The sequence below is a fragment of the Salvia miltiorrhiza genome, chromosome 8 (genome assembly GCF_028751815.1).
Source record: "Salvia miltiorrhiza cultivar Shanhuang (shh) chromosome 8, IMPLAD_Smil_shh, whole genome shotgun sequence".
Lineage (NCBI taxonomy): Eukaryota > Viridiplantae > Streptophyta > Magnoliopsida > Lamiales > Lamiaceae > Salvia > Salvia miltiorrhiza.
The window spans coordinates 7,662,170-7,677,768 of NC_080394.1; the positions used below are offsets into that span (position 1 = coordinate 7,662,170).

Here is a 15,599-nt window from a genome sequence, read left to right on the forward strand (position 1 = left end):
AAGTTCACTTATTTTACGGCAAATATCCCTTTAATGTATAGTACAAAAAAATGTGAGATTAACAATGTAAAAATAAAACCGTCATCAATGTTTCGCCCTAACGATGAGTGGCGACATAGAATTTCATTTTTGTAAATTTTTTTCAAATAATATAATCTAGCTGTTGGTACTGTTGTTCAAAATAAAGAAATGTTTTGTTTTTAAATTACGTAATTAATCGTTAGCTAATAAATTTTAAATTATTTTTTATTTTAAAATTTTCTTCATTAATCTATCTTAATAATAAAATTTATTTTTATTTTTTTTTAAAAAATAAGGAATCTATCGACGTCTTAAATTATTTATCTCTTATTTATAAATTTATGTCATTAATCCATTGTAAATAATGTTTCTATCTTTTTTTTTTTTAATTTACAAAGGATTTCATTAATTAATAAACTTTATTTTTTATGATTTTTAAATTATTATCGTTATCCATCGCTAACTATGATTTTCTTTAGTATATATCACATACTTGCGCAAATTTATTTTGTACGACACTAAACCATATATTTGTCGCTGATCTTTCTTTGTTTCTCCCCCCAAATTACTAAATGAACTCTCTTTCTCTCTCGACACCGATGTGGACGCCGCTTTCTACCATTGATCGTTGTTGGGGTCGTTGTATGTACTCAAATACAAAGTTGGACTTGGTTGTCACAGCTGTTGGGATCGACGTGTGTTCAACATCCCGTCATCTAGTCATAGGTGTTCATTGACGTTCACCAACCAGAAGAGGACCGCATCTCCCGCTCCGAATCTAAAATAATTAGCTCGACTTCATAAGGAGATAGATTGAACATGTCAATGGCAGCTATTGGATCCCAAAATAGGGGATTTATAATCCCGGTGAAGAGGACGAGGAATGGGAGTACTGATCCAACAACATTGTCGTAGAGCTTTACGAGAACGTTGCGGTAGACACCGTAGTTGTACGTCAACCATAGGTCTTCAAGCCATGGCCTCGAAAAAAAAAATATACCCCTCTGTCCCCCAATTTCATACGACCTTTGTCATTTTAGTATGTCTACCATTTTCTATTTCTAGTAAAATTATTTCATACAATCCGATAAAAGGTGGGACCATTACTTTACTTTAATCACTTTAAAATCATTATTCAATTCACAATACACTCAACCATTTTTGTTGGGTATCTTCGCCTTGCCGGGATTACTCCTCTTGTTTCCCGAACCTCCGGTCCTTCTCACTCGACACTCTAGTGCCAAGATCCACTTCACGTTCCTTCTTCTTCGTCGTCTTCACTCCTCTGTACCTGTACCTGTAGAACACCAAGAAATCAACAAGTAAAATGATACAAAGTGAAGAAAACAAAAGGAGACAGAAAAGCAGGAAAGAGCAGAAATGATCGAAGTGGGAAAATGTGTCCTCGGGACACTTTGGCTCAGATTTTCCCACGGTAGGCAGAGCTTCTTCCGGCAGCGTTAATGATCACAGCACAAAGGAATGGTGAGAGCAGATCGGCGCTCAGATCTCAGATGGTCAGTCACCAACAGCAGGAATCCTAAGGGCAGGAATTCCGATGACAACACAATCAACCAGAGTATCACCAATCAGGAATCCGGTGGGCAGGAATCCGGTGATAACTCTCACAGCAACAAGGAAGGCCTCGTTCACACACAGGAGAGAAATCTTAGAAGGAGTAGCAGAGCCTTCTCGAGAAAATTGCCTGAAGACCTTCCCATTGCTGTGAAGAATTAGGGCCAGATAAAAAAGGGTGGGAGGCATCGGGAAGGGGGTGGAGAATTGAAGATGGAAGGAGAACCGAGGAGTCGGGCGGCGGAGGGAATTGGAAGGGCGCAGATGGGAGAGAGATTTCAGCGGCGCACGGAAGTGATGAAATGGGGGGGGCTGATTTGGACTTAGGGTATAAAGGGGATGGGCTTGGGCTTGGGCTTGGGCTTGGGGGGGTTAATGATATTGGGCCAACACTCCACATTCCACCTTTGGCACAATGATCATTAAGTCACCAGGGAAGAGCCAGCCTTTGAAACGAGCTTATCATCACAGCCATTTTTACTATCATCCTATCACAAAGACAAGATAATAGAGGGTGAGAAAAATATTATGCATATTTAACTCAATCTCAACAACAGAGACCAACCCAAGGGAAATCACCATTTCTCAAACCCAAAAGGGTTATCATTGAAGACACAACAGACACACACACACATGCACTCAAGCAACATCACACAAGACACACACAGAAGGGACAAACAGACCAGAGCAGACAACAAAGAAAAACAAAGCATAACAAGGCAGTCACACACACACAGGACAAGGAGACATAAACAGAAAAACTCACACTGGACAGCAGTAGGTACACAGACCAGAACACAGCATGCAGCTCAAGGACAACAAACATCATGCAGAAAAAGAAGTAACACAGACAAAGAAGAGACAAACAGCCACAGAGGCTGAACTTGTCACACAAAGACACAAAAGAAAAGTTAACCAGGACCAATATTCAAAGTTTCCAAGCAAGATTCCAGCTTTGCAACTGGAAGGCACTTGGTGCCCATATCTGCTGGATTGAATTCAGAGGGAATCTTATCAAGTAAAACATCTCCTTTTTCAACTACATCCCTAATGAAGTGATATTTAACTGCAATATGCTTAGTTCTATCATGGAACACAGGGTTTTTGCATAGTTGAATGGCAGATTGACTATCAGAGAAAACAATGGGTTTATCATCAATGTATCTAATTTCAGACAGCAATCCATCAAGCCAAAGAGCTTCTTTCACAGCCTCAGTTGCAGCAAGATACTCAGATTCAGTAGTAGACAAGGCAACAACGTTTTGCAATTGAGATTTCCAACTAATGCAGGCATTACACAAAGTGAATACATAAGAAGTAGATGACTTCCTACTATCTATATCATTTGCATAGTTAGAATCAACATATCCAACACATTTAATGCCACATCTTGAGCCTTAGCAAAATTCAGACCATAATGCATAGGAGACTTCAAGTATCTGAGCAACCATTTCAAAGCTTCCCAATGAGAAGCACCAGGATTTGCCATATATCTACTTAAACAAGAAACAGCATAAGCAATATCAGGCCTAGTACTAATCATCAAGTACATGACAGAACCTATAGCATTAGCATATGGAATGTTTCTCATTTCTTCAAGTTCAAGATCAGTTTTAGGGCATTGTTTTTTACTTAATTCAAAATGAGAACCAAGAGGCACAGTTACAGATCTGCAATTTTCCATATTAAATTTCAAAAGAACTTGTTTCACATAATCACTTTGATGCAACAGCAAGGTGAATTTCTCCCTATCTCTTTCTATGCTCATGCCCAAAATCTTCTTAGCATCACCAAGATTTTTCATGTCAAAATTTTCACACAACTTTTTCTGCACATTTTCAATGGTTTGCAGACAAGGGCCAAGTAAAAGCATGTCATCCACATATAATAACAGAAACACAGGAGGTTCAGAATTTGAGTAATACAAGCAATGATCATATTGACTTCTAGAAAAGTTCAAGTTCTGCATGCATTGGTCAAATTTGAGATTCCATTGTCTAGGAGACTGTTTAAGACCATATAGAGACTTTTTCAGCAAACACACATGATCAGGAAACTCCTCACTCACAAATCCCTCAGGTTGTTTCATATAAATGTCATTCTCAAGGTCACCATGAAGAAAAGCAGTAGTAACATCCATTTGCTTCAATTCCCAATCAAAGTGAGCACACAAGGCAAGCATAATGCGCACAGTGGTGAACTTAACAACAGGAGCAAATATTTCATTATAGTCAATGCCTTCTTTTTGTGTAAAACCTTTAGCTACAAGTCTAGCCTTGTATCTAATGTTATCAGTTTCATGCTTGACTTTAAACAACCATTTACACTCAACAACAGAACAGTCCTCAGGTTTCTTGACTAAAATCCAAGTTTCATTATCATGCAGAGACTTCATTTCAGAATTCATAGCAGTCAACCACTTGTCAGACTCAGCAGAATTAACAGCATCAGAATAATTGCAGGGTTCAAAGTAATCCACATTGTTGAACACATTGAAAGCATACAAAGACAAGTTATAATCATCAAACCTAGCAGGAGGTCTGATAATCCTCCTTTCTCTATCCCTAGCAAGTTGATAGTCATTTAAAGGAGTATTATCAGGAGGTGCTGAGTTGGTGGGATCAATGTTGAGTTCAGGGTTGGGAGTGGGGTCAGTTTCAGCTTGCTCAGTATGAGGATCATTTGGCAGAGGATCCACCTCAAGAGGATCCATGGGTGGGGTGAACATAAACTCATACCTGTTGAAGTCATAGACATGCATTTTCTCCACCTCACTTGGAGTAGCAGAGTGTGAGGATTCAAGTAAACAAGGAAAGTTAAACTCATTGAACGACACATCTCTGCTCACACAAGTTTTGAATCCAGGAACTGACCTATCCCACAACCTATAGCCTTTTACCCCTTCTGGATAACCAAGGAATATGCATTTCTTAGCCCTAGGTTCTAATTTCCCAACATTTTGGTGAACATAGGCAGCACACCCAAACACTCTCAAATGTTTCAAACAGACAGGTTTATCATAAAACACAGATTCTGGTAGTTTGCCAAGTAGGGGAACAGAAGGAGATCTGTTGATCAAATACACAGCAGTCATGAGGGCCTCCCCCCAAAAATGTTTAGACAAACCAGATGCAACAAGCATGCTCCTAACTCTCTCAAGTAGAGTTCTATTCATCCTTTCAACCACTCCATTTTGCTGTGGAGTGTAGGGGACAGACTTATGCCTCATGATACCAGACTCAATGCACCAGTTATCCATAGCATGATTACAAAATTCAAGACCATTATCAGTTCTAAGACATTTAATCCTTTTTCCAGTTTGATTTTGAATCTGTGTAGCCCACGTTGACAATTTTTCAAACACATCAGACTTGTTTTTCATTAAAAAGACCCAAGTTTTTCTTGAAAAATCATCAATGACAGATAGAAAATACATGTTTCCACCATGAGTCGGCACTTTAGCAGGACCCCAAACATCAGCATGCAGGTATTCAAGTATCTCAGTGCTAACATGCTTCCTAGGATAAGGAACAGAAACTGGAAAAGCAGACTTATGATGTTTTCCCATCACACATGGTTCACAAAAAGGAATTTCAGAGATCTTATCATTGCCAAACACACCAGATTTTTTCAAAATTTCCATGCCTTTGTTACTCATGTGCCATAATCTAGCATGCCAGAGTGCAGATTTGTCCTCATGGACCACATTAGCAACAGGTAAAGGAACTGACTCAGCACTTACAGCATACAAATCTCCCTTTCTTGGAGCAGTAAAGTAAAGCATAGAGTCTTTTTCAAATTGGAATCTCAAGTAGTTCACAGATCCATTTAGCATTTTGTCAGCAATTTTAGACACTGAAAGCAGGCTGAATTTCAAGTTTGGTACAAATCTAACATCATTCAAAGTAAGGAGACTCCCATTTTCAAATTTCAGACAGACATCACCTTTACCCAAGATATCACAACTCTGACCATCAGCCAAAGAAACATGCCCAGACTTGACCAACTGAAGGTTTTGAAACATATGCTCAAAAGGGGTCACATGAAAGGTACAACCAGAGTCAATCAACCACTCATTTGAACTAACAGATTTAGACACAGCATTTGAGTAATTTATAAACTGAAAATCATAGTCATGTACCATATAGACACCATCTTCTTCAAACACATTGTTTGCATGCTGTTTAGGCTCATTAGGAACAAAGTTCTTATTCTTTTTAGGCAACTTGCACCTATTTATGAAATGCCCAGGTTTCCCACAATTCCAACATACTTTCCTAGGTTTCTGATCAGGATTCTGATTCCTATTTTGATTTTGATTATGATCAAACCTATTGTCTTCCCTCTGTTCAGTTGATGCAGCAATTTTATGATGATCAGACTTCTGGCCCTTATAAAAATGATGGTGAGGGTTTCTCTGATTATCCTTATTCACATACATAACCTCACCCTGAAGAGACTTGGGTTTTTGCAGTTTAAGTTCACTTTCTTTGGTCTTAAGACCATTGATAATCATTTCACAAGAGACCTTAGACCCACCATATTTTAAAGCTGATTTTACTTCAGAAAAAAGACTCAGGAATAGAACTTAACAAAATCTGAGGGGCATACTTCTCAATATTGTCATCACCAGCAATTTTCAAATCATGCAACAGTTTGTGAAAATCATCAAGGTTTGAATCAACATCCTTTGAAGGATCCATTTGAAAATTCATAAATTGGTTTTGTAAAGACCATGCAGACTCTTCAGATGAAGTGGAGTAAATTGAGTTCAGATCATCCCATAAATCCTTAACACATAAGTGATGAGACAGTTTCCTAACCACAGAACTGCTCAGATTTAACAAGATAGTGGCCCTAGCATTATCATTCATATCATGCAGTTTCTCATCAGTCACAGATTTGTCAATTTTAGACAACAGAGCTTTATTAACCTTTTCCTTGACTAAAATGCACTCTATTTTGGTTTTCCAATCTTGAAAATCATCTCGGCCATTGAATGGCACCAAATGCATGTTGTTCATGGTGAATGCAGATGCAGCACTTAAGCAAACACACTTTTCACAGAAAACCACAACAACCACACCAGAGTAACAGGTCAGTCAGACCACAGAGCAAGTAACACCACAACAAAAGGTCACTAGGACCTCAAGGAAGGAAACTTCTGGAGTTCAGGAGCAGGGAAGAGCCCAGATCTCAGCACAGATTGATCTGTGGAGCAAGGTTTCACACTGGTCCCTCCAAGAAGTTCCAAGAGGACTATCTGAGTCCAAAGAAGGGTGAAGCTCTCAATCCAAGAGAGGTTTTACAGAGCAAAGCAGAAACACCAGAGAGAGCAAAACAACAGCGGAAACAATAAGGAACCAAAGCACACACAGCCTGTCTAGATAGCCCCCTTTCTCCCTTGATTTCCAGGGTACTCGCACGAGGAGACTCCTTTAAAGGAGAATCCAGACGAACTGGACCAAATGCAAGGGAGAACCTCACTTGGCTTTGACTGCCAGAGGGTTATCGAGATATAAGGCAACAAGCGGAAGCACACAAAAGATCAGGATCGCAAGATACCAAGACCAAACAGTAACATACAACAAAGAAAGAAAAAACAGCAGGCACCAGACGAACTGGACCAAATGCAAGGGAGAACCTCACTTGGCTTTGACTGCCAGAGGGTTATCGAGATATAAGGCAACAAGCGGAAGCACACAAAAGATCAGGATCGCAAGATACCAAGACCAAACAGTAACATACAACAAAGAAAGAAAAAACAGCAGGCACCAGACGAACTGGACCAAATGCAAGGGAGAACCTCACTTGGCTTTGATTGCCAGAGGGTTATCGAGATATAAGGCAACAAGCGGAAGCACACAAAAGATCAGGATCGCAAGATACCAAGACCAAACAGTAACATACAACAAAGAAAGAAAAAACAGCAGGTAACACCAATCCTAATGACTAGGAGTTTTAGGGTCTTAAGCCAATTTACCAGAGCCGACTTCCCAGGTAGGGGAAGAGTCGGTCTTACCAAAACCTTGCTCGTCGGGAGCGAATCGGCGCAGCCAAAGGGCGGCGGGGTGAGAGGGATGTGTTCGGGAGGAGCCCCGGCAAGGTCCCCGTGGCTCTGATACCACTGTTGGGTATCTTCGCCTTGCCGGGATTACTCCTCTTGTTTCCCGAACCTCCGGTCCTTCTCACTCGACACTCTAGTGCCAAGATCCACTTCACGTTCCTTCTTCTTCGTCGTCTTCACTCCTCTGTACCTGTACCTGTAGAACACCAAGAAATCAACAAGTAAAATGATACAAAGTGAAGAAAACAAAAGGAGACAGAAAAGCAGGAAAGAGCAGAAATGATCGAAGTGGGAAAATGTGTCCTCGGGACACTTTGGCTCAGATTTTCCCACGGTAGGCAGAGCTTCTTCCGGCAGCGTTAATGATCACAGCACAAAGGAATGGTGAGAGCAGATCGGCGCTCAGATCTCAGATGGTCAGTCACCAACAGCAGGAATCCTAAGGGCAGGAATTCCGATGACAACACAATCAACCAGAGTATCACCAATCAGGAATCCGGTGGGCAGGAATCCGGTGATAACTCTCACAGCAACAAGGAAGGCCTCGTTCACACACAGGAGAGAAATCTTAGAAGGAGTAGCAGAGCCTTCTCGAGAAAATTGCCTGAAGACCTTCCCATTGCTGTGAAGAATTAGGGCCAGATAAAAAAGGGTGGGAGGCATCGGGAAGGGGGTGGAGAATTGAAGATGGAAGGAGAACCGAGGAGTCGGGCGGCGGAGGGAATTGGAAGGGCGCAGATGGGAGAGAGATTTCAGCGGCGCACGGAAGTGATGAAATGGGGGGGGCTGATTTGGACTTAGGGTATAAAGGGGATGGGCTTGGGCTTGGGCTTGGGCTTGGGGGGGTTAATGATATTGGGCCAACACTCCACAATTTTATTAAAACATGTGTCATTCTCAAAGGGGTATAAAAATGAGGAACAGAGTGAGTACATTTTTTTAACGAAAAAAATAACGATGTAAATCACGACCAAACATCACAATCAAAACCCAAAATTAACGACATACAAGTTTGTCATTATAGTAGCTACATTGAATTATATTTTTATATGCTCCCTCAGTCAAAAACCCAAAATTAACGATGTAAGTCACTATCACATGTTTTAATACAATATCGTTTAACTCACCATGCTTTTATAATTTCAACTTTACTCTGCGATTGTTTCATTATAGCGCATTAGCACTATGTTTAATTAACGATATTGTAAGTACAACATATGCCGAGTTTTTTTTAAAGGAAATATGAGATTAGCAAGCTATTCATTTTGACCAATAAATATGGATTGTGATTTAATAATATATTAATATCAGTATGTGCTAACGATGACTATAATTGGATTAAAAAAAACGATGACTATAATTAATATGTAAATTAACACCATTAACTATTTATGCACGTATAATATAGCAAAACGGAGAAACTTGAAGAATGAACGGGACTATGATTGATTCCAAAGGGCGAAATTTTTCTTAACATGTACTAGTATTAGCCTTTTTCTTGTAAATTCAGTCATTTTTATGCATTAGGAGTTGTTTAGACAACTTTTTGCATCCACTTTTCGACCTATTTTTCCATGATATCTTAAACTATTTTTTTGCACATAAATTTTTCTATGGTATGTATACACTATAATGAGTGAACTGAGGTAATGGTCAAGAAAATCAATCCTTAAGCATAGCTTGTGACTTGTCAGAGCTTATGATCGAAAACATAATATTACATATGTCCCTCAAATTTACGCACATCATATTTCTGAATACTATTCTATATATAATTTGAATAATTTTATTCTTATAATTTATACTTATTTATCCACGTTCTATTTAACCATATACAGTATATCTTTAATATGGACAATTTTTTCACGATAATTTCTAAATAATTATTATATCTCAAACATTTCTCTAAGTCGAACTCTTTACGTATATTTCAATGTAATAAAACAAAGAGAGAGAGAGCAGACACACAAAGAAACAGTAGAAAGGTGAATTAGTTAGATAGATGTAATAGTATATTTAAAAAAAAAAGATAATGTTTGGGTTTTGTCCTGTAGTAGTGGAGGGAAGGAGTGGGGCCAATGGGAACCAATAGCGACAGAGATATGATGACGTCAATCATCCGTGCGGTGGACCCATCCCTTATTTAAAATGAACCCTTCTGCACTGCCCATCTCGATCTTACGTGTACGCCCACGATTCATTTGCCATTTGCCTATGCCTTTCCTGTCGCCTAAAACTAAACTAACAACGCCAAAATATCGTATCGCCTTACATCTCGCCCCCTCAATTTAACGCCCTTTTTCTATATTTTTTATTTTTTTTATTTTGAGAAACAAACTGCTTCATTATTTACTGCTGCCTTATATTGACAATTTGACTTTCTACACCTAGAGTTGAAATGTGTGTCACCTCTATTTGCGCAATTTGAAAATTAATATTATACTATGAGTTTTAATCACAAGAGAAAAAAAATTAATGCAAAAAGAGGAAAATATTTTTCATTCTAAGGAAAGATATATGAAAACGTGGCGTACTCTTCAATTTTGTCGTGTCGAATTTTATTGGGAAAATGTACACTTGGAATATTTTGGTTAGGTTTTGAATAATTTTTGTTCCATTTGTAAATTATAAAGTTTACATGTAAACTGTAAAGTGATTGCATCATTTAATATGACACAAAAGCTCCAGTGTGTGCGGCCTCACCATGTACTCAGCTCAGTTGGCCCAAATTTGATCCGAGTAGGATTTCGAATCTGATCAGACTTGCTTTATATTATGAACCTTAGTTAATGGAGTAGTTGTTACATTTATGTTCATCTAAACAAATAAGTATATCCAAAAATTTGTGCTTCTTTGGGTTGTTAATGTACACTCGTTGAAGTGTTTCTAATTTCTTAAAAAAAAAAAGATGAAGTGTTTCTAATTTCTTCGGAAAAATGAGTATTTTCAGTTCAAATAATATTATATTAAATACTCCCTCCGTCCCTAAAATAACTTCCTCTTTTTCCATTTTGGGACGTCCCCCAAATAACTTCCTCTTTCTTTCTTTCTATTTTTGGAAACCTACCCCACCACTAACAATACTTTATTTATTCTTACTTTTCACTTTTCACCACTCCCAATACTAATTATAACACTTTTCACAACTTCCAATAATAATTATATCATTTTTTCTCCACTATCAATACACTTTACAACTTTTTATTAAAACCCGTGCCGTCCCCAAAGAGGAAGCCATTTCAGGGACGGAGGGAGTATGTCTTTGAAAAGTATATATATATATATATATATATACATCATTATTATGTTGGAATAAGACTTCCTGTTTGATTTGTTCAGTTTGTTCCATGTATTCTATCGTTGTTCCACCAAAAATTGTTCGGGTTCTTAAGCTTAACACCATTCTAGTCATCCTTCAAAGAAGTTAGTCATTTTAAGTTAATTCTCTTAGAAACTAAACCCGCTTAAATTTATAAGTTTGAATCTCAACCATTAGATATTTAAAGAAATATATTTGCTTCACTGACAAAATGAGATTGTTCGGACAATGATTCTTTAGGATCTTTGTGAGACATTAAAATAACACACATTATTTTAGAGACATTATAATGTTGTCAGGAAATAAATGCACATTAGCCCTATAGATCACTACCAAATTAACAGTCGTTATTTTGTTAAAAACCAGATGGGTAGTGAGGAATAATGTTGCTCCATTTTCAAAAGTTGCAGTGGCTGAATATGGTAAAGTGATTTAATAATCTAAGGACTAAGACTAACCTCACAAAACAGTTAACGATCATCAATGCATTTTATTTCTAAACTACACCTACTTTCTAAACCTAGTGTTTTTATTTTCAATAATCTTACAAATAAATGTTTGGAGCCCCTACCAAAAAGTAGTTAGACCATTTTCCATAATTCAAATTAAATACACTAGCATTGGGCTATTTCAGGCCCGGAAATAAAATTGATCGTCAAGGAATTATCACTTTAGCATCTCAAAAAACACAAAAAAAGCTTGAAATTGAACTTGAAAAAACGAAAACAAAAGATCTGTCGATGCACATCAAACAACCAGTGGCCGAAATAAACTTCTTGTCTTGGACATTACTGAGAGTCTAAGAGGGCATTTGACTAACATTATCTTAGAAAACTTATAAATTCCAATAGCTCATACGATATTCTAAAAGCTTATAAGATATGTCTCAAGACTTTATAAGTTGTCAAAGTATTTGAATAATTAAACTTATAAGCTAAAAAGTAGTAATAAATTCTAGTCAGTAGCTTATAAGCATTAGCCAAACACCCTCTAAAACTAAAAGGAACATCAAATAGTTTCTAATTGCAAGCAAAATTATCTACTGCTACTGAAACAAAGGTATAACTACTCACAGTTTGACTGGAAAGGCTTGATTGCCTACAGTTAATAAAATGGCAGAAACAGGAAGAGAAAATCCTTAATAATGAAAACTAACACACCAATCTCAAATGTCACTTATGGTACTAACAGCAGAAGATACCAAACTAGTCATATTAAATCTTGATCCAATATATGGTATTCAAGTTCAATACCTGCGCGATAAGATACATGAGATGGTCATCAATTTATACATTTTTATAAAGAGTAGTGCCCTCAAAAGTTCAGGAAAATATACACGATGATGATCTCCATTCATTCTTCAAGTGGACAGCTGGATACATATATATGTCCATCATCCCCGACCATCCTGCAGGCATCGAACACAAAGAGAATGAGCATCTGAAATCATGCCGTACAATAAAGAAAATAACTGAGCAATAATCGTTTGCTCAAGTAATAATTTAGCAAACTGGGCATTTAAGCTCATCTCATGCATAGAAAATCAGCATTCGGGGACTTCTTAGTTTAAAGTTTAGATTTTTAGATTGTGGGATTACGACCAATAATAACGTGATTGGTTGTAAGAATTACACTAGTTAAACTATCATTCCGAAAGCGTTAAAAGGAGAACAGAACACTACTAAAAGGTTCATGCATTCTTGCCTCATAAAGCATTTCTGAACATGGATTACAAAAAGAAAAATGTTTGGCATGCAGAGGTACTTAATTCAGAGAGTCAAAAAACAGGGGTGATGTACCCACACGGTTAATTGTGTCCTTTTGGCATTGGACATCACTACCAAGCCCATGAACATGTGATTTCAAAGAAAGACATAATGATTTGGCATTAGTAGACAACAGATGATATGTTGCAAAGCAGGCCAACCTACTTGATTGTATACAGATAAGTCACAATAACCCAACATAGGCAAGGCACGCATTAAACTTCCAATTTGAGACCCAACTCCCTTGGCTATACAGATAAGTCTTTAACAAACGCTAGATACAGTCTCCTATTCAATTGGACTCAACTTGGCTATACAAACATGTAGTTTCAGAAAGAACGCGAGCTAAGACTCGAATTACAAATAATATGCATTAATTGAAAAAAAATAACCTAACCTAAGCTCCATAGGCTTCCACAATTCCAACACACACGAAAACAGAAGATACTGTATCTAGTGAACTACGCCTACGTTTCGCATCTACAAGACCAAAACAGTAGACAGAACCAACGCAGTAAAAACCAAACCACAAACAGGAAAGTCGCCATAGAAATCCTGAATCGAATCAACAGCAAGAAAGTGAGAAAAGCGGATTACCGGAGGGATTATTGTAGTGAGGATTGGGGACTAGTTGTAGTAGAGCTCGAGGCCCATGCCGTCGTGGATCTCGTAGTCCTTTAGGGTGATGTGGTCCTTATAGACGGTGTACCATTTCTGGATTCTGATCTTGTCAGCGCGCGTTCCCGTCTGAGCCGCCACCAGCTTCTTCAGGTCGCCAATCGTGTCGTCGTCGTTGCATTTCACCCGAACCTTCTTCCCCAGCCGATCGTTCAACACCACCTCAATCATGTTTCAGTTCCTCTGCAAACCCTAAAATGTGGATTTCTGCCCCCTTTTCTTCCTACTTATTTAAATTCTAATTGGATTCTACGCGGACGGTCTAGATAAACCGACACTAGCGAGAATATATGCACACACCTTTTTTTTTTAATATACTATTTTCATCTACAAAACTAAATTGATAATCATGTAGTATTTGTGTTTTACTGTGTCACATGAAAAGTTAAATTTATTAACGATTTTATGCATTGAACATGTGATATTAAAACAATTTGATCTTGAAAGAATTATTGATAATTTTGTCTTTTAAAATACTGAAAAATCTAAGTTATTTCAAAAATTATTGATCATTGTTTATAATTTATTACACTTTATAATTAATGTTATCATTGTATAATTATCACAAATTTGTCATAAAATTCTCAAAGCTTCATGTTTTAGGGTGCTTTTTTTTTCTTTTCGCCTAAGACCTCAAGAATGATAGGATAAGTCCTAGACGGGAGAAGGAATCATCAAATCATCTTTCACGAGCCCAATCCACTTCTCGATGTTCTCCACCTACAAAAGAGAACGCAGAGCTTTCAAAAGAAAAGCATAAAATAGATTAATTTTCTGAGTTGTTTAAAATTAGGAATTGTTAATTGTATGTTAACATCACAATTCCTGTTAACTAATTAGTTTAACTAATTAGATTAGTTTAGAGGAAAATTAAAGTACTATCATAAATAATGTTCCCTCCGTTTCATAAAAGTGTGTTCTTATTTTTATTTTGAAACGTCCCACAAAAATATGTATTTGTCATTTTTGAATACTACCCACCAATAACTCCTTAATTTTTATTCTTATTTTAGTAATAAAATGAATTACCTTTTCAACTCCTAATACACTCATTTAATATTTTATTAAAATATGTGTTATCAAAAGTGATGCACACTCTTGTGAAACAGATGGAGTACTATAATTAGAAATAACTAAATTAATTAGTGATATAATTAATATCTTTTTTTTTGAAGAAGATATAATTAATAATTGAACATTTACTATCTAGAAACGGATAGTAGAAAACTTGATCTGAAGTTACTATATCAAACAGTTCGCAATCATTTTTTATTTTTTTTAAAACGGAACAGTCCGCAATTGTTATTACTATATAGACATAGAAATATTACAATATACACTCAGGGTGTGTTTGTTTTTTATCCATTTAAATGAAGGGATAATATAATAAGGTATAAACTTACTACTTAAAGTGGAGACTATATTTGTTATATCTTAGTATTTAGTTTGAAGGATAATATATTTATCCACTCTCTTAGGTATAAAATTATACAATCTGCCTAAATTTTTTTATACATCAAAACAAACAAAGTATAAAGTGATAAATGTAGGTTATCCCTCTCTTGTAGCTCAAAGCAAACACACCCTCAAGTATAATTTGTGTGGATGGAGTGGTACAAGCTTTTATGATAATATTTTGGAATGATGAAATTAATAATTGAGTTTTTGTGTCCTGACCTGAGATTCTGACTGAAGGAAAAATATAAACATTTAAATGGGAGAAATAGTTTTAAAGAAAATATACCATTATATCAAAACGATCCAAATCACAGAAGTTGCACATAACAAGCTATCTAAAAATTATACTACTAATATAACATCCGACTCTCTTTGAGCAAATGAAAATCTAACTAGGCTTATTAAAGGCTGATGTGGAATTACAATAGAAAAAATAAAAAATGAATAAGAAATTTTAAGGATTTTAATTATGTTGGATCGGAGTTTAAGTATGAAACGAATCTTTGGTCAGAGAATAGTTTGGATCTCTCATGGAAAGGAAAGAGAGATCGTGATCGTCTTCTCTTTTTGTGCTTTCACATAATTTTTCAACCTACAAAAAGGCGGCGGCGGTTTCCAACTGCTGAATTACGTACTCGTGCAAAAAATGTAATACTCTCTCGGGCTCTTTATCCCAACTTTGAATATAACACGAATTTTAATAAAATAATTGAAT

General features: G+C 36.8%; 2 protein-coding genes across 2 annotated transcripts in view; one reads left to right on the forward strand and one right to left on the reverse strand.

Annotated features, from left to right (window-relative positions):
* Nucleotides 1–15,599, forward strand: part of LOC131000554 (uncharacterized) — a 407,676-nt gene that overhangs the window by 58,855 nt on the left and 333,222 nt on the right. The window lies entirely within an intron of this gene.
* Nucleotides 12,058–13,669, reverse strand: LOC131000623 (ubiquitin-like protein 5). Its single transcript, XM_057926640.1, has 2 exons — nucleotides 13,346–13,669; nucleotides 12,058–12,390 (listed from the first exon to the last, which is right to left on the reverse strand). Exon 1 carries the CDS (start codon nucleotides 13,595–13,597, stop codon nucleotides 13,376–13,378), a length of 222 nt encoding a protein of 73 aa, XP_057782623.1. The 5' UTR covers nucleotides 13,598–13,669; the 3' UTR covers nucleotides 12,058–12,390; nucleotides 13,346–13,375.

Bases quoted from the DNA above. Each gene is read 5' to 3' on its own strand.
- LOC131000623 (XM_057926640.1), bottom strand. From the start codon at position 13,597: ATGATTGAGGTGGTGTTGAACGATCGGCTGGGGAAGAAGGTTCGGGTG.